This window comes from Ochotona princeps, chromosome 8 (assembly GCF_030435755.1).
Source record: "Ochotona princeps isolate mOchPri1 chromosome 8, mOchPri1.hap1, whole genome shotgun sequence".
NCBI lineage: Eukaryota > Metazoa > Chordata > Mammalia > Lagomorpha > Ochotonidae > Ochotona > Ochotona princeps.
In genome coordinates, this window is record NC_080839.1 from 12,107,865 (window position 1) to 12,135,289 (window position 27,425).

The 27,425-nt window shown below is 47.8% G+C and overlaps 1 protein-coding gene across 1 annotated transcript; it reads left to right on the forward strand.

Annotated features, from left to right (window-relative positions):
- STARD7 (StAR related lipid transfer domain containing 7) lies at nucleotides 1-26,191 on the forward strand. Its single transcript, XM_058667597.1, has 8 exons — nucleotides 1-1,554; nucleotides 13,503-13,711; nucleotides 14,057-14,106; nucleotides 15,577-15,687; nucleotides 15,767-15,849; nucleotides 16,290-16,389; nucleotides 21,042-21,126; nucleotides 24,314-26,191. The coding sequence occupies exons 1-8, from the start codon at nucleotides 1,256-1,258 to the stop codon at nucleotides 24,496-24,498; spliced, it is 1,122 nt and encodes a 373-aa protein (XP_058523580.1). The 5' UTR covers nucleotides 1-1,255; the 3' UTR covers nucleotides 24,499-26,191.
- Nucleotides 26,192-27,425: the final 1,234 nt, after the last annotated feature.

Sequence of the window (27,425 nt, forward strand, 5' to 3'; positions counted from 1 at the left end):
ATCTTTCGTCTGGAAGCAGGGATGCATGTTGCATTAAACCCCCACATCTGGATATGGTAGATCCCAGTGCTCCATCATTATACATTTCCATAATTGAGAAACCATGAAACAAGGTCAAGGAAACTGTTTTGTCAGGTGTTTTCAGCAGCTGGAATATGGTTGGATATGTTCGAATATGGTTGGACACAGAACAGGAAATCGATACCGTTGGAAATCAGCCAGGTTGCCCACGTGGGACGCCAGGCAAGTTTCAACAAGCCAGCTTACCGTCCTAGGCGGTCACCTTCGGATCTGCAGGCCGACCCACTGTGCTTACCAAAGGGCCGCCTGGCCACGTGGCTGGACGTTCAGCGCCCTGCGCTCCCCAGGAGGCCTCCGGGACCCTCTCTGGGCACGGCATTCCAAGAGCCAGAACCCCGGTCCTCATCCTTCGGAGGCACTAGCGCTGAGGGAATTCCGGACGCCCCCAGGTGTGCCAGGTTTGGATGGTGAGCGTCGCCATGCCGGAACAGGAGTCCCTGGGATTACCAGAGAGACCTTTCCACCGTCCCCACTCCCAGCATCCAGCAGGTGCCACTCCCACCTGGCCTCGCCCTGGAGAACGGGGAGAACCGGTCTTGCCTTCCACCCTCCTCCAAACTAGAGAACAACCGAACAGCGGGCAGGATTCTAGCGGGCACCCGGTCGCGGCCCGCCCGAGGGGCGGGGAGGTGTGAAATGGCGACGGCGCAGGGTCCGAGGGTCACTCTCCCTGGCGCCCTTGACTGGGTACCGCCGCCGCGCCACCTAGCTTGCTGAGGGGCGGGTGCCGGCGCGCAGAGGTGGGAGTGAGCAGTGACGAGCGGTCAGCAGGCCCAATGAGCACCTCGGTAGTACAGGCCCCGTCCAATCAGTGTCCGGATAGCGGAGACAAGGGTAGGTTGCGAGCGAACGGCGCGTGTGGCGGACACGGGACGCTGAGGACCTAGCCCGCTTGGCTGCGGGGCCGGGCCGTTCCTCCTCGCCGCCTGCCGCGCGTCCCGCACCACAGCTCCCGACGTGCCCTGGAGGACGCTGAGGAGCGCCAGGCGCAGGGCTGTCCCTGCGGCGGCTGCCGCCAGCGGACTCTGGGTTCTTAGCGGTCGCCGCAGAGGGATGAGGAGCGGCTCGTGACGGTGAAAGGCGCTCGGGGCCGGCCAGGAGGACGCGGCCTGCGGACAGCCGGCCGGCTGGCTGCCTGCTCCCGGGCGCGTTGCTTGCAGCGCCCGCGGTGGATATGTTCCCGCGGAGGCCGCCGGCCTCCCTGGCCGCCTGGCTGGCGGGCGCGCGGGGCGGGGGCCTGCTGGGCCTGCTGGCCAATCAGTGCCGCTTCGTGACGGGCTTGCGCGTGCGGCGCGCGCAGCAGATCGCGCAGCTCTACGGGCGCCTCTACTCGGACAGCTCGCGCTGCGTCCTGCTCGGACGCCTGTGGCGACGGCTGCGCGGCCGTCCCGGCCATGCCTCTGGCTTGATGGCGGCACTCGCCGGCGTCTTCGTGTGGGACGAGGAGAGGATCCAGGAGGAAGAGTTGCAGAGGTGAGTTGCAGAGTCGTCCGTGGGCGGTGGGGGTCCCTGGGGTCGGGCTGGGTGTTCAGATTTGGATACCCTGCATGCAGCCGGCAGGGTCGGTGGTCAGTGGTCGCCCGTTTTACCCGATGGTCCTTGAGGCGGGGATGCAGTGGGTTGAACCTGCCTTAGTAAACAGCCTTGTCTATTGCCTGTGATCAACTTGATTTGTCAGGTTAGAAGCAAGAACTGGAAGCGCAGGTTAGGGTAGGAGCCGGGAGCTTCGATGGAGTGGCGTGACATGAAGAAGCAAGATTGCCATTCTAGATGGAAGGCTGGGAAACTGTTGTTCACCTACTCTTCAAACACACCCAGAAAGGTGCAGATCCGCGGCAGGTTTTTATTTAGATCTGCGGGTGTGTAGGCCTGCAGTGTGTGGCGCTCCAGATGGGATCCAGGCCTGGTGAGAAAACGCCCGCGGAGCTCTCTGTCGCTGGCTGCCGCCTGGCAGAATTAAGAGGCTGCAAAGGATTTTTGCCCTTCTTTGCACAAATTAGTAGCCCAGACATTGTAAACTGGAAGCATGAGGTGAGGTTTGTGCCATTTGACCGCACCTTCGTGGATACTGTGTTGCTAGGTGCTATAATCAGGCTGTGTTCATCCACTGCCTTGTGAAAAGCCCACTGCCACGGATTGAATGTGTCCACCTGCGGTTCTGACTGTGAAACCTCAGGGGAGGAAATGTTCTCTTCAGCTCTTGTTTTAGAAGGTGTTTTCTTTTTAAGAGACATGCAAGCTGAAGTTGACAGTTTGTGATTTTAAGAACCAGAGATGGTCTCCTCTCCCAGACAGACCTCACTTGGGTCTGTGTGTCCACTCTGGATGTTCTTTGGCATGGAGAAAAATCTGTTAGTCAACGTAATTTGGTTAACTTAAAAGTGGAAATACCTCAGTCAAATTGGTAAGCCACATTTAGGAAGAGGAGCAACCAGATGCTATCTGTGCAGGATTAGGGATGGGGGAAAATGGAAGTCTGTCTTAACAACAGGAAAGACTGCCCATAGCAGGAAAGGTGACTTTTATAGATGCAGTTTAAAATCTTCACCATAAACACCCATATTCATGAAAAGGGTAAGCTATTAAAGCATGATAGTTACCGTGTCTAGTTCTTGGTAACAGTTGTTTGCTTCTTGGTCATCTGTTCTCATCAAGTAGTCTCAGGTGTAAGAATTAGAAGAATGGAAAGGAAGCGTTTTGAATAAGACTTATTTGAGAGGTAGAGTTACAGAGAGAAAGGTCTGCAGTCTGTTGGTTCATTTCTCAAACGACCATCATGGCTGGGGCTGGGCCAGGCCGAAGCCAGGAGCCAGAAGCTACACCCAGGTCTCCGACGAGGGTGGCCAGGGTGCAGTCTTTAGGTCATCTTGTGCTGCCTTTCAAGGAGCAGTAGCAGTAGGGAGCTGGGTGGGGAGCGGAGCAGCCCCTGCATGGACCAGAGCTCTGTTGTGGGATGCTGGCTTCACTCTGTGTACCATAGTGCTGGCCCTGGATGTAAAATATCTTTTAGAGAAGATTTATTTATTTATTTGAAAGTCAGAGAAGGGGAGACCTCATCCATCCATTGGTTCACACCCCCCCCCCACAAATGGCTGCAGTGTCAAGGCTGGGCCAAGCTGGAGCCAGGAACTTCTTGGGGGTCACCTACATGGGTGACAGGGATCTAAACCCTGTTGCTTTTCCCAGGCCATTAGCGGGGAGCTGACTCAGAAGTGGAGCAGCCCGGACTCTGGGTGCCTGGGATGCTGTTGTCACAGGCAGTGGCTTTTTATCTTTTGCAGTATAATGCTGGCCCCAAAAGAAAACTTTTGAATTGAGAAATTATCAGCTGTTTGATTTTTTTTTTTCTTTTCTTTTTGATGAACTACCCATATATTACAGTGGTAAAGTTGACGAAAAAATCCTGTTTGTTCTAGCCAGGGAAGTGCTGGGTGCAAAAGAAGAAGGAGTGTTCGTGAGTGCCGGTTGAACAGCCTGGGGCTTAGGTGGTAGCACACACACTGTGGCTTGCTACATGCACTTTGCTGGATGCTGTTTCCTAGGGCCTGTGTTTAGCAGTCCTCAGGTTTGCTAGGAGGGGTAAGTAAGACAGAAAGGGAACAGGCATCATTTGAGTCAAGGAGATTAGACCAGTTGATAATGGAGCCAAATTTCACTCTGTTTACCAGCCTGCTGGTGGGACAGTTGGAGGACACTTAGTTGAAAACCAACTAAATAGGCATTGTTTCTGGGTCAATTCAAGTTTCCAAATTTCAGAAGTTTAGGTGCTAGTCCTTGACAACACTTAAAGCTGCATGTTGACTCTCCTGGGTTGTTAAAGGTTGTCATTTGACACTTCGCTGCCCAGTTCACATTTGATAAATAGTAAGCAAGGAAAATATAAGTGAGTCTTTAAAAATGTCATGGAAAATGTGTTTTATAAAAGCTTTTGGGGCCTGTAGTGGTGGTGATGTAACACAGTGCCCTTTCCCCTGTGACATGGGCATCCCATAAAGGTGCTAGTTCGAGACCGGCTGCTGCACTTCCAATCTAGCTTCCTGTTTCTGGCTTGAGCAAGCGGTAGAGGATGGCCCAAGTCCTTGGTCCCTGCACCCATGTGGGAGACCTGGAAGAAGCCCTAGGTTCTAGCTTCGACCAGCGCAGCTTTGGCCTTTGTGACCATTTGGGGAGTGAACCAGTGGATGAAAAATCAATCTTGTTCTCTCTCTTCTCTGTGTGTGTGTATGTGTGTGTGTAACTCTGACTTTCAAGTAAAATAAATAACACCTAAAAGAACAACAATAGAAAAAAGAACTGTGCATGAATTTCAAAACTTAGCACCAAAATGCGCTTATCTTTTTTTTTTCTTAAAGATTTATTTTATTTTTCATTGGAAAGTCAGATATACAGAGAAGAGGAGAGACAGAGGAAGATCTTCCATCTGCTAATTCACTCCCCAAGTGGCTGCAACGGCCGAAGCTGCGCTGATCTGAAGCCATGGCACAAGAAGCTTCTTCCAGGTCTCCCATGTGGGTGCAGGGTCCCAAGGCTTTGGACTGTCCTCAACTGCTTTCCCAGACCACAAGCAGGGAACTGAATGGGAAGCAGGGCTGCTGGGATTAGAACTAGCGCCCATATGGGATCCTGGTACATGTAAGGCAAGGAGTTTAGCCAATAGGCTACCGCACCAGGCCCAATAGACTTACCTTTTAATTCCGTTTTCTTTGAACATTTTAAGGCCATGTTGTACATCTTGATGATGTCATGGTTCATTGGAACTTTTCATGTTAGTATTTTGTTGAATAAACACTCTGAGGAGAGGTTAAGTTTTTTTGCGTGGTGTTAAAGTATTAACTTTAAAGTGAACATTACTGTAAGTCAAGGGTAGTAAGTACACGTGCTTCAGAACATAGTGGATTCTGTCTATGAGACGATTGTGGTAACTTCCAGAATGGAGCACAGTTCTGTTTTGAGTGCACCTCCACTGTCACATGTCCCCTAAATCACACCCTTTGGTTTATCTGTGCGGTTTTTGTACCAGCTTGGCCTGGCACAAGCTAATTTTTCTGTCGGTGTCTTGGCGAGTTGGGGATGGAATGTGAAAGGTATGTTTTTGGATATGTGGCTCAAAGTGGCCTGGATTTTTCTTATGTAAATAATGTAACGTGTTCCGATCAGTTTCTATTCAGAATGAGAAGCAACCACCTTGCTTGCTGTGTGTGTCAGAACACCCTGCCAAGTGGGATCCTACGTACAGATCAGGCAGCAGCCAGAAGACCTGAGAGAAGCAGCCGTCTGTAGGGTGATTTTCACTGACTGCTGAGGCCAGATGAAGAAATCTGATCTGTTAATACTTGCTCTAGTAGTCTTACCAGTTGGCTTCAATTAAACAGTCAAACAAGATAGCTTCAGTACTATTTTTGGTGCTTGCTGGCATTCTGTAAGCCCAGGGCAAATCTTATGGAAAAATACAGCAGTACAATTTGATTGCTTTGGAACAGTTAAAAAAAAAAAATTACAGGAACAAAAAGAGGAAGGATGTTAAGAAATAAAGACTGGGAGAAACTGCTCCATTAACCTCTTCATTTTTTTTTTTTTTAAGTTACAGTTCATTGCTCCCAAATTTGAGAAAGTGCCAGTAAAGTTTCACAAGGAAAACTGGCTGTTTTCCCATTTCTGGCTTCCAGGGCATTCAGAATATGTGTAATTTATGTTGTTAACTAGATATAAAAGTCCTTTTGGCTTAAAGATTTTTTAAAATAGTTGCCATGAACTAGGTGGTGTCCCTAGTTGGGTGCTGCGTTACTACTAGTGCGTGGGAGTCCCTGGCTGGCGTTAGTTTGGGATTGGATGAAGTGACACAGCAGAGTGAGGCATTTTGTCTTATTGAAATCCCTAGTTGCAGGAATGGCTTCATTTGAGTCATTTTGAACCTTTGTCGCAAGCTCTGTGCTGAGGACAAGCTCCCCAGATGAGCTGAGCCCTGGCATTTTGTATGGTAGGCCTCCAGTTTCCATAGCTTCCAGGCCAGCCTGCCTAAGCGGGGTGACAGCTTGCCTTTCAGAAAAGGAGAATCTCTGACTGTCTTTCTTTCATCCTTTGGCTAATCTCATCTCATTGCTATTATGGGAATAAGCTCTTTTGTCCTTCCATTCCTCTCCGTGTTCCTTAAGTCTCAGTGGCGGGAAGGTTTAGTCACTCAGCCACCCAGAAAAGATTTGGCACAGCAGGCCGAAGGGTTGTGTGGTGAGATGGTGTGAGGCTTTGCTTGTCTCCACACATATGGTAGCGAGTGACTTTGTGCTGTTGTATGCCAGCCGTGGCCGGTTGTCCTGGTAGCGTTACAAGGTGAGGCCTTCCAAGGATATTTAAACCTTGGGGCAAAATAGCCGCACTGCTCCTTGCCTTCTCCGCGCTGCAGTCTTGCTCCAGCATCCGGGAGTGCTTTTCAAAGAACCGAACGTTTTGCCTTCACGAATCATCATCCATCCCTCTTCAAGGATTTGGTCTCATCATTTTAATCAAGGCCGCCCAGTCATCTTTAATTATATAGGAGAGCCTGATTAAGGAGTAAATCAGAAGTTCTGTGTCATTTTGGCTCTTTGAAGACCATTAAAAATTATTGCCAATGGTCATTAATTTTCTTAAAACCTTACTACAGAATTACTTTATGAATCCAAATATTTTAATCAGATGTTCCACCAGTGGAAAAAGAGTCCTGCCCTTTTCCTTAGGTGACATTCAGGAGTGGCACTTACTTATTATTGCGGGATGCTGGGCTCGTCCTGAGAAATGCCTTTGATGGCTGCCTTGCAAGGCCTAAATGGTTTTCTGAACAAACCTGTGGTTTTGCTTTTGCTTTCTTTTCTGCTGCAAGATTTTACTGTGTCCTCTAGGGTTCCATCTCTGTTCCTGTACTTGCCAGTTTGCAGTACCAGCTGTCAATTCATTTTGGAACTTTAAGAGACTCAGTATAAATTCTACTCGTCAGGATTTTTGGTTGCAAGCAAACTAATCTTCATTAACTTAAGCAAAAAGAATAAATCAGAAGTATGTTGGGTCACACACACACGCACGACACTGACGAAGAGACCACAGGATAAGTCAGACCTGCTGCAGGAGTGGGTGGGTCAGTGGCACTGGGGTTATTTGCACTAGAGTGGCTACACTGCTGGACTCTCAACTCCCTCGGGGTCCCCTGCCTAAAACATTATTTTCTCAAGGTTCAAAGCCCCACTCCTAGTCTTTAATCTCTCTCTCTCTTTCTAATCCTTTGCCATCTCCTCCCCACCTTTATTTTCTTCTTCTTTTTTTTTTTTTAGAAAAACATCTATTTTTATCTGAAAGGCAGAGTTAGAGAAAGAGACAGAGATCCTCCATCTGCTGGCTCACTCTCCAAATGTCCACAAAGGCCTGAGCTGGGCTGGTCAGAAACTACGATGATGGAGCTTTTCTGGGTCTCCCATGTGAGTACAGAGACCCAAGCAGTCAGGTCTTGAACCAGCACCCATACAGTGCCAACACTACAGGAAGCAGCTTTAGCTCATACACTGCAACACTGGCACCTAAAATTTTTTTTGATTGGTTTGTATGTGTGTGTTCCCCATCTTCCCCCACGCTTTCTGGTTTTCAAATAAATAAAACAAGTGATTAAAAACATACAAGCTGGGCCTGGCGCAGTAGGCTAGTGGTTAAAGTCCTTGCCTTCCATGCACCAGAATCCCATACGGGTGCCAGTGCTAATTCTGGTGCCCCACTTCCCATCAAGCTCCTGCTTGTGGCCTGGGAAAGCAGTGGAGGACAGCCCAAAGCCTTGGGACCCTGCACCCACGAGGGAGACCCAAAAGAGGCTCCAGGCTCCTGGCTTCGGATTGGCTCAGCTCTAGCCATCACAGCCACTTGGGGAGTGAATCATCAGATGGAAGATCTTTCTGTCTGTATCTCCTCCTTTCTGTACATCTGACTTTCCAGTAAAAAAAAATTGTTTTTGAAAAAGCAAACAAACAAACAAAAAAACCTGCAGAAATGTATAAACTGTACAGGCCGTTGCTGTGGCCTAGAAGTCTGGGTTTCTGCCTGTGCCTACACCCTCATCCCCTCCGTATGAGCACGAATTCATGTCTCAGAGCTCCACTTCCAGCCCAGCTTCCTGCTCATGGCCTGGGAAAGCAGCAGAGGATGGCTGAAGTACCTGGGCCTTTGCTGCCCATGTGAGAGCGCAGGACAGAGTTTTTGGCATCTGGTTTTGGGGAATGAACAAGAAGGTTAAAGATTTCTGTCTCTGCCTTCCAAATAAAGCTTTACTGTTTATGGTACTGGCATAAGCATGGACATAAACATCGTTGGAATAAAATTGAGAGTCCCAAAATAAACTCAGGTCTTTGATTTTCCATAAGGGTGCTAAAATAATTCAGTGAATAAAAGAAAAGTCTTCTTGGGGTACAGCAAGCTAAGTCTTCATCTGCAATACTGGAACCCCATAAGGGCATCCGTTTGAGTCCTAGTTGCTACACTTCTTTTTTTTTTTTTTAATATATATTTTTTAAATTATTTATTATTTAACTTCATTAATTACATTGTATTATGTGTAGTTGCTACACTTCTGATTCACCTCCCTTTTTTTTTCTAGATTTATTCATTTTATTACAGCCAGATATACACAGAGGAGGAGAGACAGAGAGGAAGATCTTCCATCCGATGTTTCACTTCCCAAGTGAGCCGCAACGGGCCGGTGCGCGCCGATCCGAAGCCGGGAACCTGGAACCTCTTCCGGGTCTCCCACGCGGGTGCAGGGTCCCAGTGCATTGGGCCGTCCTCAACTGCTTTCCCAGGCCACAAGCAGGGAGCTGGATGGGAAGTGGAGGTGCCGAGATTAGAACCGGCGCCCATATGGGATCCCGGGGCTTTCAAGGCGAGGAGTTTAGCCGCTAGGCCACGCCGCCGGGCCCGATTCACCTCCCTTCTTATGGCCTGTGAACACAGCAGAGAATGGCTCAAGTCCTGACTAAATTATACAGAGAAACTTGAATCAGCTTTTTAAAAATTGTCTTTAATAAATGGTGCCCTGACAACTGGAGGGCATTAGTTCAGAATGTGCCTGGTACTTAAACAGATGGGAAAACTCCTGGGAGAAAATTAAGACTACAGTGATGAATAGCTCACTAGAATTGCAGTTAAGATGCTTGGCTGCCTAAGAAACCAGAGAAGGCCAGAGTGGTGGCTGCTGTGTGTGTGTAGGGGACCTTTCACCTACAGCCTTGTGTTTTGCCAGATACCATCACCCGTGAGCTGCCTGTTGGCTCGGAGACCTCGCCTGTTGTCCAGTGGAGCCCAGGAATGACCTGAGGGGAGCTAAGCTGTGTCCCTGCCCTATTCCAAGCTGATGTTAGAGGTTTGAGGAAAGAAGAGCTGCGCAGTGAAAGACTCTAAGTCTTGGAAGGCACCAGAAAAGACATTTTCAGATCCTGTCTTGTGCAATTTAGCTGCTTAAGTTAGCATGCAGTTCATTTTAGTCTTCCTAATAAAGCTGGTGTTTTAAAGATGCGTTTAGATTTATGGAGAAGGTGAGACAGAGAAATCTCCCATCTTCTGGTTCATTCCTCAGATGGCTCAACAGCCAGATTTAGGTTTCTGAAGCCAAGAGCCAGAAGCTTTTTCTAAGTCTCCCACGTGGCTGCAGTGGCCTGAGGACTTGAGCCATCCTTAGCTGCTTTTCCAGGTACATTAAACAGAGAAATTAAATGAATAGTGGAGCAGCCAGAACTTGATCTGGTTTCCATATGGGATACCAGGACTGCAGGTGGAGACTTAGTCTATTATGCCACAAGACCACTCAAAAGCTGCTTTAAAAATAAAAAGATAAGAAAAGGAAAAGATGCAGGCATGAATCTTAGTGATTTTGTATTAGGCAGTAGGTAGGTTTTTAAGATTTTTTTGTTTTGTTTTTTTAAGATTTATATTTATTGGAAAGGCAGATTTATGGAGAAGAGATATGGAAAGATCTTCCATCCATGGTCACTCCCAAAATGGTCACAGTGGTCATCTGTGGCTGAGCCAAAGCTTCTTCCAGGCCTCCCGTGGGGAAACAGGGGCCCAAAGTCTTGTTCTGTCCTCCACTGCTTTTCCATAATCAGAGAGCTGAATTGCAAATGGAGCAGCTGGGACGTGAACCGGCTCCCATATGGAATGCCGGTGCTTGCAAGTGGAGGATTGGTCAGTTGAGCCATCATACTAGCCCCAGTAGTTAGTAGTTTCTTAGATATAACACAAAAAATTAGTGCCTTCCTCCCCCCCAAAAAAAACCCCTGAGTCAAAGTTAAACTTTTATGTATCAAAGGATACTGTGAGAAGACATGGTACAGAAGAGAATGTAAATCATATTTCTGATAGTATCTAGAATTTTATATCCATAACTACTAAGTTTGACAATAAAGCACTGACTTAATTCAGGTAGAATTTTTTTTTTTAAAGATTTATTTTATTTTTTATTACAAAGTCAGATATACTGAGAGGAGGAGAGATAGAGAGGAAGTGGAGCTGCCGGGACCAGAACCAGCGGCCATATGGGATCAAGGTGAGAACCTTAGCCACTAGGCCACGCTGCCGAGCCCAATTTAGGTAGGATCTCAGCAGACATTTCTCCCAAGAAATCACACAGATGGCCAGTAACTACGCGAAACAATGCTCAGTGTGTGCTAGACGTCAGGGAAATACCAGTCTAGACTACCGTGAAATGCCACTTCACACCCACTGGGCTGCCTTCATCCAGCCACCAGGAAGATGCACTAAGCAAGTGCTGGCACGGATGCAGAGCAGTTGTATGAATATAAATGGTGCCTACGTTTGGAAAACACTTTGGCAGTTACTCAAAAAGTTAAGGCCCATCAGGTTGATTCCTAGGAACCAACCCAAGAGAACTGAGAAACACACAGACTTGCACTTGAATGCCTCTAACAGGGTTATTCCTACCAGCTGGCAGATGGAACAAGGGAAGTATCTGTTGCCTGATGAATGGGTAAATAAACTTACCGTCTGATGGATACAGTCAAATGTTATGTAGGCATGAAAGGTATAAAATTCAGTCTGGATGAACCTAGAAAGTATGCCTGGTGAAGGAAACCAGACACACAAAGGGAAAGTGCTGAGTCCATTTGATTGAGATGCCCAAAATGGACAAATCTGCAGACAAAGTCACCTAGGGCTCGAGGAGGGGCAAGAGTGAGGAGTGACTGTTAATGGGTGCAAGTTTCTTTTGGGGATGATAGAAATATTCTGGAATTAGAAAGTGGCAATGGGCCTGGCATGGTACCCTAGTGGCTGAAGTCCTCACCTTGCACGCACTGGAATCCCATATGGGCACTAGTTCTAATCTCAGCAGCCCCACTTCCCATCCAGCTCCCTGCCTGTGGCCTGGGAAAGCAGTCGAGGATGGCCCATAAGGCTTGGGACCCTGCACCCGCATGGGAGACCTGGAAGAGGTTCCGGGCTCTTGGTTTTGGATTGGCTCAGCTCCAACCATTGCGGCCATTCGGGGAGTGAATCATTAGATGGGAGATCTTCCTCTCTGTCTCTCCTCCTCTATGTATATCTGACTTTCCAATGAGAAATAAAATAAATGTTAAAAAAAAAAAAAAAGAAAATGGGCAATGGTTATACAATCTTGGGGATGTGCTAAAGAGACTGAATTGTATAATGTGAAAGAGTAAATCTTTTGTGATTGAAAAGCAAGGAGGAAAATTTATAAATACTCTGACAGCTCAAAAGGTAGAGAAAAGAAGATCAGATGATGTTTTACAACGATAAAGCTTAATATTTAAGGGCTAATAGTGTGTCAGGCATTGTGTAATTTACATGTAAGTTTGTAATCTTCCCAGCCAGCTGAAACCTGGGTGGAAGCTCTTGGTTCCTGGCCAGGCCTGGCCCAGCACTGGCTGTGGCAGCCATTTGGGAAGTGAATTTATAGAGGGAGGATCTCCTTCTCTCACTCTATGTGACTCTTTATATATATGGCTCTTTCAAATAAATAAATAAATCTTTTTAAAAAATTGATTGGGGCCAGCTCTGTGATGCCAGCATTCCATTTGGGCGCCCGTTCAGGTCTTGGCTGCTCTTTTTTTTTTTTTTTTTTTTTAAAGATTTATTCATTTTATTACAAAGTCAGTTATACAGAGAGGAGGAGAGACAGAGAAGAAGATCTTCCATCCGATCTTTCACTCCCCAAGTGAGCCGCAATGGGCCGATGCGCGCGATCCAATGCCGGGAACCAGGAACCTCTTCCGGGTCTCCCACGTGGGTGCAGGGTCCCAAAGCATTGGGCCGTCCTCGACTGCTTCCCCAGGCCACAAGCAGGGAGCTGGATGGGAAGTGGAGCTGCCGAGATTAGAACCGGCGCCCATATGGGATCCCGGGGCATTCAAGGCGAGGACTTTAGCCGCTAGGCCACGCCGCCGGGCCCTTGGCTGCTCTTCTTAAAGCTCACTGTTGCTGCACCTGGAAAGCCGTGGAAGATGACCCAGGTATTGGGGCGCCTGCACCTATGCAGAAAACTCAGAAGAAGCTCCAGGGTCGTGGCTTTGGCCCAGCCCAGTCCTGGCTTCTGTGGTAAACCAGCAGATGGAAGAGACCCCTCTCTGTTCTTTTTTTTTTTTTTAAGATTTATTTATTTCTATTGAAAAGTCAGATACACAGGAGGAGAGACAGAGAGAAAGATCTTCCATCCGATGGTTCACACCCCCCCCCAAGTGACCACAATGACCGATGCTGTGCCGATCCGAAGCCAGGAGCCAGGAACCTCCTCCAGGTCTCCCACGCGGGTGCAAGGGCCCAAGGTTTTGGGCTGTTCTCAACTGCTTTCCCAGGTCACAAGCAGGGGAGCTGGATGGGGAGTGGGGCCACCAGGACATGAACCAGCACCCATATGGGATCCCGGAGCGTTCAAGGCAAGGACTTTTACCACTAGGCTCCTGCACCGGGCCTCCCTCTCTGTTTCTGATTCTCTCTCTGTAACTCTGCCTTTCAAATAAAAAAGTAAAAATCTTAAATATATTTATTTCATTTATTTGAAAGGCAAAGAGAGATCCCCTGTCTGCTGGTTTACTGCCCAAATGCCTGTGACAACTGGAGCTGGCCCAAGCTGATGCCACATGCCTGGAACTCTATCTGAATTTGTAACATGAATGGCAGGAACCCAGCCTCGTGAGCTGTCATTCATTGCCTCCCAGGAAACTGTCATGGAAACTGTTAGCCTGGCCACTCTGAGATAGTATGCAGCTATCCCAACTGTTTGTCCTGGCCACTACGCCAAGCCTGCCCCCTCCTTAATTTTTTTTTTAATTTGTAAATATTATTTTAACCCATTCCAGTTGTAACACAAGCCTTTGTGTGAGCCTTTTATTTCACTGGGCTAACAGCTGTCTGCCCCTTGTCTGTTTCTTTCCTCTCAGATCCATTAATGAGATGAAACGGTTGGAAGAGATGTCCAGTGTATTTCAGAGCTCTGGAGTGGAGCGCCACGCTGCGGAACCCAAGTCCCAATCGGGCAGAAAGGAAGATCCGAAAGACAAAGAGGAGCCCTGGGAGATGGTGATGGATAAGAAGCATTTCAAGCTGTGGCGGCGCCCGATCACGGGCACCCACCTCTACCAGTACCGAGGTGGGTCTGGCACTGGGCCTGGCACGGCTGCCTTTCAGCTGTGTTCCAGTGCTGCCCAGGTGCAAGGGCACGGTGCCTCCTGCTTCTCTAAACCGCTTCTGTTCTAGTTGCTTCTTTGAAAAGTCATCCTGTTTTCTTTGTTTTGCTTTTCCCAGAAGACAAGCATCTCAGCGTCTTCCTTGCTGTAGATCAGCTTTTATTTTGCTGCTTCAGCGCAGCAATGGAGTTTCCAGTGCTTTCTGTCTAAACTCTGCCTGTTTTCTAGAGCTGAAATGCAGTGAAGTGATAAGAATAGACAGTCACAGGAGTGCAGTGAGCATTCCTTCTTCTTTCTTGTCATTTTAGTTTTCGGGACCTACACAGATGTGACACCCCGGCAGTTCTTCAATGTTCAGGTGAGTGAATTTTTCTCTCCGAGTTTGAACCCTGGCCAGCGTGTGCACAAGTTGCTTTCTGTGGTTCAGATGATGCAGACTTGGTGTGTCATCTGTCTCTGACCCCTCCTGCGCTGTGCGCCAGCTGCTCACTGCATTTGCCGTAGTTTCTTTCTTTGTCCCACAAGAATGAAACTACTTCTGGCCCACTTGTGTATGGTCGAGTAGGGGAATGGATTTCAATGTTTTATTAATTTGTATTTAAAAAGTTTTTAATGAAAGGGGCAGAAAGAGAGAAGCAGCTATCGTCCGTGGTTTCACTCTTCAAATGGCTGTTAGACCTGAGGCAGAAGCTTGACACCTGACCACCCGAGCCGTCAGGCGCTGCTCTCGTCCCTGGTTCTGCACAGGCAGGAGGCCGGGACTGGGAGCCGGGCATCAAAACCAGGCTCTTGGATGCAGGTTGTGAACATCTTCCCCAGCATCCTGATGGCTAGCTCAGACACCTGCCCGTTTATATATGAGGCCTTACTGTTTTTTTTTTTCCTGAACAGTTTGAAAGCGAGTTAATATAAAATAGCCCTCTATTCCCACATCCTTCAGTACCTGAAACCAGGCATAATCTCTTAACGGTAACATTATTGAAATCATTGGCCATTGATGCAACACTTGTAGAAAATGTTTTCTTTTGTATTCCAGTTTTACCCTTTCTCTCAGTTTCCTCGATAGCATTTGCCTTTTCAGTGCAGATCCGATCTGGGTTACCTTCAGTGGTCACATCTTTTTAGCCCCTTTTAACCTGGAGCATTTCCAAAGTGAAGGTATTTAATGAAGATGAAAAGTGTCTGTTCAGAGACTGCTTTTGTCTTCGGAATAGGGAGAAATGTTTAAAACAAAAATGAAAAGGGGAAGTGAGAACACCAGAGTTGCACAACGTTTGTTTCTTGGAGCATTCATTTGTTTTGTCAGATTTTCAGCAACTAGTGTGTTGCTTGTATCACCTGTTAATAATATCCAAGCTCGCTTTCCCCTAAGCACTGAATTTTGTTAGTCTTGAGATTTTCCCAGTTTAGATGTTGATCTTAATTTGAAATCCCTCAGTTGCGAGTTATTCCAGAAACTTAGAAAAGGTAACAACACACACTAGTTGGTGTTTTTGTGTGTGAGATGTCTGCTTGCTGCTTTCTGTTTAAAATGTCCTGGTCTCCTCACCCTCATATGTTCATACCACTATCAAAGAGTGTTTTCTCCCAGATGTTTTTGTTTCTTTTTCTTAAGTGTTTCTTTGGCTTGTCTTTTCTGCCTAAGATTCACTTTCCATATGCTGATACTGGACAGTAGGAAGGAACTTTAGAAGAATGACCTGAAGTAACACTTAGGCCAGATCCCTGTTTCCTCCTAAGAATATCCTGGGGCCAGAGGCCCATGCTCTGAAAAGGTCTCTGACGTTTCCTAGCATACTGATGCTCATGTACTCCTCTTTCTGAGCAGCTGGACACAGAATACAGAAAAAAGTGGGATGCCCTGGTGATCAAGCTGGAGGTGATCGAGCGGGACGCCGTCAGTGGCTCCGAGGTGCTGCACTGGGTCACCCATTTTCCTGTGAGTGCTTCACTTCCGGCTTCACTTCTGCCAGGGCCGTGTGATGCGGAGCCTTCATCCTGCCTCTCTGTTTCTTTAGTATCCGATGTACTCACGGGACTATGTGTACGTTCGGCGCTACAGCGTAGATGAGGAAAACAACGTGATGGTGTTGGTGTCACGGTATGTGCAGCTGCGCGTGCCTCTCGCGGGTCCCTCACGTTGCCCTCCTGTCGTGTGTCCCTGTCAGTTTGCATGTTCCCAGGACCCCGACGAGTGCCCCCAGGCTTCCCAGCGGCCAGCGCACATACACGCCCACACGCACACACCCATCAGCTCGTGAAGACAGGCAGGCTGTGTCTGGGAGTGTTGAAGGGATGTGCGCTTTTAAGCTGGAGAGTTGTTAAAACACTTTCCTCAGGTTCTTTAATGTCAGTAGTTTTAGAAAGAAGTGTTCTCCTGTTTGACACAGAGCCTAGTGAACCATAAATCACCAGGACCTAAGGATGTTGCACGCTGTTGAGAAGTGAGTGGGTGTACATTCAGCTCAGAGCCAGCTTGGTGGGGCTTCCTCTCCCCTCTGTTGAGTCCAGGCGCTGACAAATGTCTGCTTCTTCCCCCAGGGCTGTGGAGCATCCCAGCGTGCCCGAGTCTCCGGAATTTGTGAGGGTCAGGTCGTACGAATCCCAGATGGTTATCCGTCCCCACAAGTCATTTGATGAGGTGAGTTTTACATCATCCAAGAGACAGTGTACCTCTTAGCTTTAAAATGATCTCCAGAGATGTCTTGTACCACCAACTGTGGAGGGAGTGTGGTACTGTTGGGCAGAGGTTCTCAAACTTTTTGTTTCAGGAACAGCTGGAACTTGAAGTTACATGGCTGGGCCCTAACCTCAGAGTTTTTGGTTTAACAGATTTTAAATGTGGCTTGACATTTATAGTTGTGAGAAATTCTCAGGTGAGACTAATGGTGCTAGGTTGGGAGCCTTTTAGGAAACCCCTGCTCAGGAGGCTGCATCAGGAAGACCCCTAACGACAAAGAAATGATGGGCCGTTGGGTCCTTTTGATTTTAGAGGTAGATATTGGGAGATACTAGCCACCCTGGGTGTCCTTCAGTAATGAGAGTAGGTACCATTTGTCACCATTTCACCACAGTGGGCAGAGCACCAGATAACTTTTGGATTTGTGCTTCTCTGTATGTAATATGGGAGGGTTGGAATGCTCTCTGAATTCTTGAATAGTTTGTGACCTTTCTTTGAAAGGAATATTTCATTACACTTAGTGTAATTTTTTTTAAACATTTATTCAATTTTTTTTTTTTGGAACAGCAGATTTACAGAGAAACTGAGACAGAAAGATCTTTTGTCCATTGCTTCTCTCCACAGTGGCCGGAGTTGAGCTAGTCTGAAGTCAGGAGCCAGGAGCTTCTTCCCGATCTCCCACATGGACCTCTCATGTGGTACAGGCAGAGTCTCAAGGCCTCGGGCCATCCTCCACTGCCTTCCCAATGGCCAAATCATCACCTTGCCCACATGGGTGCCGGTGTGTGTCCTGGCTGCTCTACTTCCTAACCAGCTTCCTGTTTGTGGCCTGGGAAAGCAGTCAAAGACAACCCAAAGCCTTGGGACCCTGCACCCATGTGGGAGACCCATAGGAAGTTCCTGACTCCTGGCTTTGGATCGGCTCAGCTCTGGCCATTGCGGCTACTTGGAGAGTGAATCAGCGGGTGGATGGTCTTTCTCCCTGTCTCTCCTTCTCTTCATAAATCGGATCTGCCTTTCTAATAAAAATAAATATTTAAAAGAAAAATAATATACATGTATATTTATAAGTTCTTTGATTTAGAAGATGGAAGTCAGCCTGCTGTCAAGTTAACTTTAGGAAGGAGATGCTAAGAACAGTGTGGGAGGGAGACAGGCCCAGCTTTATTCCCTTATGTTGCTTTTGAAATTTGGAACACGGTCTGTGTGTTAACATTTGAAACAATGTGGTTTGACTTCCAGCATTGTTGTCTTTAGGAACCATGACCCTGTAACAAGTAAAGCCTAGTTTAGTACTTAGCAGAATATTTTGCATCTAGAAGGCACTCAGGATATATTTCTTCTAGATTGGGTTTGGAGAATGAAAAGGTTTACCAGTGTAATTAGTATTTTTTTATGTATTTATAGCAAGTTTTTATGAAAAAGATGGAATTTGCACTGGCCTTGGGGAATAATGGGTAAAGCTATTGTTGCCTGCGAGGGTGGCTATCTTGTGGACTCTGATTCAAGTCCTGGCTGCCACTTCTGATCCAGCTCCCTGCTAATGCGCCTGGGAAGGCTGCAAAAGCTAGTCTAAGTCCTCGAGCCTCCCTGCTCTTGACAGGCCAGGAGGAAGCTCCCTGTCTCAGCCTGGACGAGCCCTGACTGTGGCGGCTGTTTGGAGAGTGACCTAGCAGATGGAAGTTCTGTCTGCGCCTGTCTTTCTCTGTAACTCTGCCTTCCAAATAAAAAAGAAGAGAGAGAGAGAAAGAAAACCAAAAAACACTTGAGTTGATCCCTGCAGAAATGCAGACTGGTCACAGGATGTGGATAAGAACTTGACTTTTCTAACATATCGGTCATTCAGTACCATGTCAATTAACTCCACAAGGTTGTAAACTGTTGTTGATGTTATGTTATGGCTTTTAATTGGTCGGGACGATATTCTGCCAGCTCTGCTTTTATTTATTTTTTTTTTTTATTGTAACACCCTTTGGTTCTTTTTTTTTTTTTTAAAGATTTATTTTATTTTTTTTATTACAAAGTCAGATATACTGAGAGGAGGAGAGACAGAGAGGAAGTGGAGCTGCCAGGACTAGAACCAGCGGCCATATGGGATCAAGGCGAGGACCTTAGCCACCAGGCCACGCCGCCAAGCCCAGCTCTGCTTTTAGACCACAGATGATCTCCCCAAGAAACTGTTGAATTGATCTGGACCATAAGATGCTGGACTCTATGCATGGTACATACTTGCAATGAAAGAAGCATGACTGGATTTGAACTGTAATACTGCAACAAGGTGGAGGAATCCACCATGGGGGGAGGGTACAGGGAGGGGTTGGGGGAACCTCAGAGCCTGTGAAACGATGTCATAAAAAGAAATGTAATTAAAAAAAGAAAAAGGAAATGCAGACTGGATACACAGGGGAAGATAGGAAGGGCCCTGGGGTTTGGACATACACTCTAAGGAGAGACAAAGACTGGAATAAGCCACAGATGTGTCACCAGACTCAGGTACTTGGAGAGAAAGCGTTTATCTCAGAAAGTGATTTCTCACGACATGCTCCAATATGATAATCATACCTAGAATAACTGACCAGAGTCCCTACTGACAAGGCTCTAGTCAGTATTCAAATTTTCCTGATTATATACAAAGTTTTTTGTAGTTGGTTTCTGTGAATCAGGACCCAGATAATATCAAGCTGTATCTGCCATCTACTGGTTCCCTCCCCACATGGCTGCAATGGCTGGGGCCAGGTTGAAGCCTGGAGCTTCTTCCGGGTGTCCCTTGTGGATTCAGGCCAAGCAAAGCACTTTGGCCATCCTCCACTGCTTTCCCAAGTATGCAGTTAAACACCTCCTTCCTTTTTTTTTTTTTTTTTTTTTTTGCATTCCTATTTATCGAAGAATCTGGGTTCTTTGTTCTGGATCTTGCTGCTAATCTTGCCCTAGTGTCATTTAACATAGTCGTCTGTCTTCTGCATGTCTGGAGATCAGTAGTTAGCTCTGAAGGCTTGAGCAGGTCCAGATTGTTTTGGGAAAGACTGCTTTGCTGTGAAAGAAATAATGTCTGAGTGTCCCTTTCTCTGTGAGCTTAGATGCTGTTGATGATTATTGCTTGAATTCATTCTTTTGTTGGGGACTAAAAATTGCTTACTTTGTAATTAATAATAATTCCATCATTCTTCTTTCATTAGCTGAAATACTCTAGACAAATTTCCTCTTTTTTTTTTTTTTTTTAAAGATTTATTATTATTGGAAGGCCGGATATATACAGAGAGGAAGAGACAGAGAGGAAGAGACAGAGAGGAAGATCTTCCATCCGATGTTTCACTCCCCAAGTGAGCCGCAATGGGCCGGTGCGCGCCAATCCGATGCCGGGAACCAGGAACCTCTTCCAGTCTCCCACGTGGGTGCAGTGTCCCAAAGCCTTGGGCCGTCCTCGACTGCTTTCCCAGGCCACAAGCAGGGAGCTGGATGGGAAGTGGAGCTGCCGGGATTAGAACCGGCGCCCATATGGGATCCCGGGGCGTTCAAGGCGAGGACTTTAGCCGCTAGGCCATGCCGCCGGGCCCCAAATTTCCTCTTTAACTGTTTGATTTCCTATAATTCATATAGGAAAGGTAAATTAACCTGGCTTCAGGTCAGCTCAGCTCTGAGCTTTGTGGACATTTGTTGAGTGAACCAGCAGGTGGAAGATCTCTCTTTTCTCTCTGTAAGATTAAGGGGAAAAAATAGGATTTGTTTATTTAAAAGACAAGGTTACAGAGAGATGAACAGACAGAGAAATCTTCTGTTCAATGGTTCATTCCCCAAACGATTATGACAGCCAGGGCTGAGCCAGGCCAAAGCCAGGAGCTTCATCTGGGTCTCCCATGTCGGTTCCAGGCCCATCCTCTGCTGTTTTCCCAGGTGCATTGACAGGGAGGTGGATCTGAAGTGGAGAAGCTTGGACTGGAACCGGCACCCCATATGGGATTGCTGTGCCACAGTGCTGGCTCCAAGATTAAGAACTTGAAATAGCAAATATTGGGGATATATATATAGGGGGATTTTCAAGGCTGCCCCCATGTTTGAAGAGCTGCTGGAAGCACTCACAGGACTCAGCATTAATTGTGTTTTTCAGATGAGATTTGTGACAGTAACATAGTAAGGCTACACAGCTGGATCAGAGGAAGAGCATCGGGAGTCCATGGGAGGCTTTCACGCTTGTCAGGAAAATGCAGCAACTGTGTACCCAGTTTCTACCTGGGATAGCCCTTGGGGACACAGCACCCCAGGTTTTTATCTGAAGTCACATAGCACTGTCTGCTTCGCACATGCTATGTTTCAGGCCTTGGAGGGAAGGTCTGTGCTTAGTACAGACCCTGCGCTTGGCACATGCTGAGCACAGAGAGCTCCCTCATCAGTCACCTGTTGCCTGACGCACTGTGGGTGCTGAGTGGGCGGAAGCTCAGCCTTGTGAGCAGGACTTCCCTGAGCAGCAGACTCTCAGGGCTTCAGTGGCCACTGTTACTGAGCAGGACAGACTGGCACTCCCTGCTTCAGAGCTGGGTCATGGTTCACTGTAGTACTGGAAATGGAAGTGATGGGTATGACGGGGCTAGCTTCACGTCTGCCGTTTTCTTTTCCAGAATGGCTTTGACTACATGCTGACATACAGTGACAATCCCCAGACCGTGTTCCCTCGCTACTGTGTTAGTTGGATGGTCTCCAGTGGTGAGTAGCGATGTACCTGCGGGGCCTGGAGCCTGGACACACCTTTTGTTTTCCCACTCAATGGCAGCATGAGGATTTTAGTACTTGGCTTCCTGGCCTCCTAATACAAAAGTGGTCATCCCTCCCAGTGAAGATGCCAAAGCCTCTGACTCAGATTTTGTTTTTGCTTTATAAGATTTATTTACTTTAAAGAATTACAGAAAGAGGGGTCTTCTGTCTACTGATTTACTCCCCAAATGGTTGCAACAGCCGGAGCTGGACTGATCTGAAACCAGGGAGCCAGAAGAGAGATTTTCCATCCATTGATTTACTACCTAGGAGGCCACAGTAGCTAACACTGGACCAGCCTGAAGCCAGGAGCTTCCTCCTGGTCTCCCTCATTCTGGGCAGAGGCCCAGGCATTTGAGCCATCTTTCATTACTTTTCCCAGGCCATTAGTCGGGAACTGGATGAGAAATGGAGCACCCAAGGTGTGAGCCAGTATCCATATGAGCCACAACACTGACCCTCTCTGAGGAGTTTTAAAAATATTTGCTTTGGGGCCTGGCAGGCTGAGCTGTGCTTTGTAGCACTGGCATTCTGTGTGGGTGCTGTTTCATGTCCTGGGTGCTCCGCTTCTGATCAGGTCCTGGAACCCACATCACGAAACCGGAAAATGCTCCTGTCTTCAGAATGGCCCTTGTGCCCATTTGAGGAGTGAGCCAGTGAATAGAAAATGTTTCTTGTCCTCTCTCTTTTGAACTCTGCCTTTCAAATAAAAATAAATGAATCTTTTTTAAAAAATGCCTTGATGCTTTATATACAGGCTATCACACTGATGTATTGAAATTCTTCTGTGCAGCTGTTGGATGCCGTAAGCTCTAGCACAGAGAAGGTGGTGATTCTGTGGGGCAGGCACCTGTCTTCACAACACTGCATGTCACAGCTGCACCTGCACCTTCTCCTTCCAGTTTCTTGTCACCAAAAGCATCCTCACAGGATTTCATTTCTTCTAGTTCTCTATAAGGCAGTTTCTTTCTTTTTTCAAGATTCATTTTATTCATATGAAAGGCAGAGTTAGAGGGGAACAGACAGCAAAGACAGCAAAAGAGGTCATCCGTGTGCTGGTTCACTCATCAAATGGCTGCGATGGCCAGGACTACGCCAGGCTGACAAGCCAGAAGCTTCTCATGGGTCTGCAAGTGCAGGGGCCCAAGCACTTGGGCCATTTTGTGATGTTTTGTTTTTTTTCTTTTTTTTTTTGTTTTTTTTTGGTTTTTTTAACATATATTTTTATTGCATTTCCTTTTTTAAAAAACTAATTACATTGCATTATGTGATACATTTTTTTTTAAACATTTATTCATTTTATTACAGCCAGATATACACAGAGGAGGAGAGACAGAGAGGAAGATCTTCCGTCCGATGATTCACTCCCCAAGTGAGCCGCAATGGGCCAGTGCATGCCGATCCGAAGCCAGGAACCTGGAACCTCCTCTGGGTCTCCCACGCGGGTGCAGTGTCCCAATGCATTGGGCCGTCCTCAACTGCCCTCCCAGGCCACAAGCAGGGAGCTGGATGGGAAGTGGAGCTGCCGAGATTAGAACCGGCGCCCATATGGGATCCCGGGGCTTTCAAAGCGAGGACTTTAGCCGCTAGGCCACGCTGCTGGGCCCATGATGCATTTTTTTTTTATGCACTGGGATTCCCCCCACCTCTCCCAAACCCTCCCCCACCACGGTGGATTGCTCCACCTTGTTGCATTTCCATAGTTCAAATTCAGTTGACATTCTTTCATTGGAGGTATTTACCAAGCATAAAGTCCAGCATCTTATTGTCCTGGTAAGTTCAATGGTTTCTTGGTGAGACCATCTCTGCTCTGAAGGTAGAGCCGGCAGAGTATCATCCCAATCAATTAAAAGTCCCAACATAATATTTCCAACCATTTACAACATTGTGGCATTAATTGACATGATATTGATTAACCAATATGTTAATAGGAAAATGCAGGTTCTCAAGACTTCTTCATAGACATTTCAATTTTGGTTTACATTCAACCGTATTCTATACACCTTAAAATGGCTTAGATTTCTAACAGGATATATGTCAACTGTTTAGGTGAGCATGTTTAGGAGGGGTGTGCAGAGAAATCTTCCATACCCCAGTGAGGAGTAACTAATCTTTGTGTCCCACCCAGTGAGTTATAAGTGCATCCCCACTGACCGTTTCCTGTCTGTTTCTAAGCTTTCCTTGTTGTTCTCTGTCTATCTATTCTAGTTTTGTTTGTTTGTTTGTTTGTTTGTTTGTTTTGAGGGGTTTCTGGAGCGCTCTGATGGTTATTACGAGAGGGGGTGGGGACCCAAAGTTGGAAGCAGGCAAGGACCAGAGAAAGCGCCTCTCGTGATGTTTTCTTAGGAGGGAACTGGATTGGAAGTGGAGCAGCTGGGACTTGAACTAGCATCCATTTGGAATGCCAGTGTCATGGGCTGTTGTCTTTACCCTTTAGGCCACAATGCTGGCCCCTATAAGGCAGTTTCTGATATCTCTTATATCAGGTGGAGATGAGAAAGAAACTACTTCTGTTTGACATTCGTCTATATCGATTTGGCAGCTATGGGGCCGGCATGATGGCTCAACTGGCAAATCCTCTGCCTGCATGTGCCAGCACCCCCTGTGGGCACTGGTGCGTGTACCGACTGCCCCACTTCCCATCCAGCTCCTTGCTTGTGGCCTGGGAAAGCAGTCGAAGACGGCCCAAAGCCATGGGACCCTGCACCGGCTTTGGAGACCCTGAAGAGGCTCCTGGCTCCCTCTTTAGATCAGTTCAGTTCCAGCTGTTGCAGAACTGGAGAGAAACAACAGTTGGAAGATCTGTCTCTCTTCTATAAATCTACCTTTCCAGTAAAAATAAATCTTAAAAAAAAAATAATCAGCTATTTCAGCAATGCCAGCGATAGGCCATTTCTATCACCTGAAAGATCCTTTGGGCCCCAGAGTGGTCCGAATATTAACCCTCTTTCAAAGGATTGGAGCTTATGATTATTTTCACAGTTTGTGCTAGGGAATACATTCTGGAACATAGCTATCTCTCAGAGTTGTTATTCAGACTGTGGTGTCTGTACGAAAAGCTGGCTCCCTGCCTCCCAAACCATAGGGCCTCCAGACAGTTTGTGTAGCAGCTTAACCACATCCCCCTGTCTCCTGACAGGCATGCCAGATTTCCTGGAGAAGCTGCACATGGCCACGCTGAAAGCCAAGAACATGGAGATCAAAGTGAAGGACTACATCTCCACTAAACCCCTGGAGATGAGCAGTGAGGCCAAGGCCATGGCCCAGTCCCCGGAGCGGAAGAACGAGGGTAGCTGTGGCCCCGCTCGGATCGAGTACGCCTGAGGGCCTGGGGCTGAGGAAGACAGGTGTGTCCAGCCCTGTGTCAGTCCTCAGTCTCTCTGCTACGGAATGGGGACAAGCCACGACTGTCAGAAGGCATCTGCTGTCACCACCAAGGAGGGAGAACTTCATAACTGGTCTGATTTCACTCGGAGCCCTTGCTGCCCTGCATCTAAACAGAGAGGAGAGGCCGCACCCGGCAGGCACTGTCACGCGCTCAGGCTAACCGTGTGGAAAGTCAGTGTTCACTGGGCTAATCTGGAAGAGACTTTGCACCTCAGGCCAGAGGGGACGCCTTGTGTCTGTACCCTCTGAGGAGTTCCTCCGCTGACATTCCGAGTCCCCCCCTCAGGTGTGCTGAGCTTGGGTGGCCCTGGGAAGGGTCCCTGGCAGAGGGGTCGCCTGGGGTGCTCTTGGTAACGGTCTGCGTGTGAATGAGTGTGAACATCACTTGGCCGTTGTTAAGTGCCTTGTCCTCACCTCGCTTCTGTTTTAGGGACATGAAGTTTGTACAAAGAAATTCCTTTCCTGCCTGCAGAATTCTGCCCCGCTGGCTCACCTTAGCCGGAGTGGTTTCCCTGGGGTCGGCAGGCCCGCCTGGGTCTGTGGCCATTGTATTTTGGACAGTCGCCTCTTCCCTCACCTGGCCGGCCACCTGCCAAGAGCACTGGAGGTGAACCGAGGGCACAGGAACTTTCTGTCCCATTGCTGTTGTGATGGTGTCGGTGGAGGTTGTTGGAACACATTGAGATTTAAATTTTTTATAACTTTATGTCAAAAATAATGAGTTAGGGAGCCGAGCAGAATTTCTCTGTAGTCCCACTGTATTAGGAAACACACTTTGAATACAGACATTATTTTCCGCACTTCAGGTTTGGCTCGTCCTCCTCGGCCGAGGAACGGGAGGCTGGGCCGCGCCTCTAAGTTCTCAGAACCATAGACAAGCTGTGTGAACAAATAGACGTAAGCTTGCCCCACATACTAACAGAGTGGGAATGTGGTTTAAATGACTCTCTTGTCCTAAAAACGGTTTTCCTTGTCTCTTTCCCACTGAAATTTTAAAAAGCTCGTGGTCAGAGTTCATCAGTGGGCCGAGCTGGTTTTGCAGTGTTCATAGTGTAGTCTGTTGGGAGAATAGGGATCAAGTTCATGAATTTGAGTCTCCCCCCCTCCCCCCTTTTCCCTGGAGTTTAGACGACCAGATTTTTCCTTTTTTTTTTTTTTATTTTTTTTTGTTTCCTGCTTGCTCTCCTTTTGGGGTGGTAAAGAATCCAAGCCTGAGCTTAACTAAAACCCCACCTTGACCTTCCTGTCACCTGTTCAGCTTTGTGCCAAGGGAGTTTAACTGCCCTGAGCTTCACGTCTCCTCTGAGTCACTGGCAGAGTAGAGAGATGGCATCGAGCTGGTCCAGCTGCTTTGCATTCATCGTTTTTCCATTCGTCCCAGGACCTGAACTAATGCCAGGGAAAGGAGTCCCTGTGCTGTACCTGAACTTAGCGCCTGTGGTTGTCAGTGTGTGTGTGTGTGTGTGTGTCCAGGCGCTAAGGAATTGTGGTGGCTCTGTGTTTTGACTTAAGGCAAGTTGACTGCACTGGTGGGGGGGTTCTAACTGTACAGTTCTATTCGCCACTGTAATTGCACTCCTAACATTTTTATCGAATGTGTGAATAAATATATAAAAATATTGGTACAAAAGAGTGTTTTTGGACAAATGGTAGTGAGGCGATGTTACTCATGAGCTTAGTGTTTCTTCCTAGTTAGGGCGTGGGAAAGCAGAGTGTGTCTTCTGAGGGTCAGCAGGGGGCGGTAGTGGGATTGTTCTGCTTTGGGTCGGGGCTGAAGCACAGCCTCCCTGGCTAGTGGAGCGCTTTCCAGATGACCACTCTAACAGGCCGAGTCAGAGTCCTCCCATGCACTGCTTCACTACTCAAGTGGCCACCACAGACAGGTGTGGGGCAGGCCAGAGCCAGGAGCTTCGGGGTCTCCCATGCGTGCACAGGGATCCAGTGGCTTGGGCCATCCTCAGCTGTTTCCCCAGGTGCTTTAACAAGGAGTTGGATCAAAAGTGGAGCAACTGGGACTTGATACTGATACCCAGACGGGATGCTGCCGTCACAGGTGGTGGCTTAACCCCGCTGCACCACAGCAGCCACGTAGCTCCTCCTGCATCTCCAGTCCCAGGCCTGCCCTGCACACCCCTGCCTACCCGCTTTTCCTCTTCAGCATGCTTAGGTTTTCTTCCCTGCTCTCAATTTGTCTTATCTCTGTTCCCTTTTTAACTGCACGGGGTGGTGGGCGTGGGAGCTGGGTGGGCGGCCTGGCGGACTTGGGCAAGGCAAGCTGCAGGTGTTTTTTGAGGCAAAGTGCTTACTTGTCTGTTTTTTAACCACCTGACCTACAGGAAACTGCTCCCATTTTTATGTGTCATAGAGTTCGAATACTGGGTGCATGCCCCGTGTTCTCCCCAGGCCCTGGCTGTAGCTTTTGTGTGGTACAGTTACACGTGTTGTGTTCCAGCCATGCTGACGGTGCCATGAATGGCTGCGCTGCAGAGAGGCTGTGCTGCCACAGTGGGCCTAGCCGTCACATGATTCAGTGTGCTGGCCAAGGGTGAGTGTTACTGTGAGGTTTTTTTTGGGAAAGTTACCTAGGCGTCAAAAGACTGAATAACCTAAAGAGCTGCCGCCTCGCCTCTTCTCGGGCTGTGCGGGTGGGTAACGCCTTGCCTGCGTGCTTTCTCTTTCTAGATGACACTTTCTCATTACCCTTTGAATCAAAGGAAGTGACAAACATCACTGTGCCTCAGGCCTCCTAAACACTGGAGCATACTAAAGATTTTCAGCCCGGTGTGATAGCCTGATGACTAAATCCTTGCCTTGCATGTGCCGGGATTTCATATGGGCACTGGTTTGTGTCCCGGCTGTTCCAC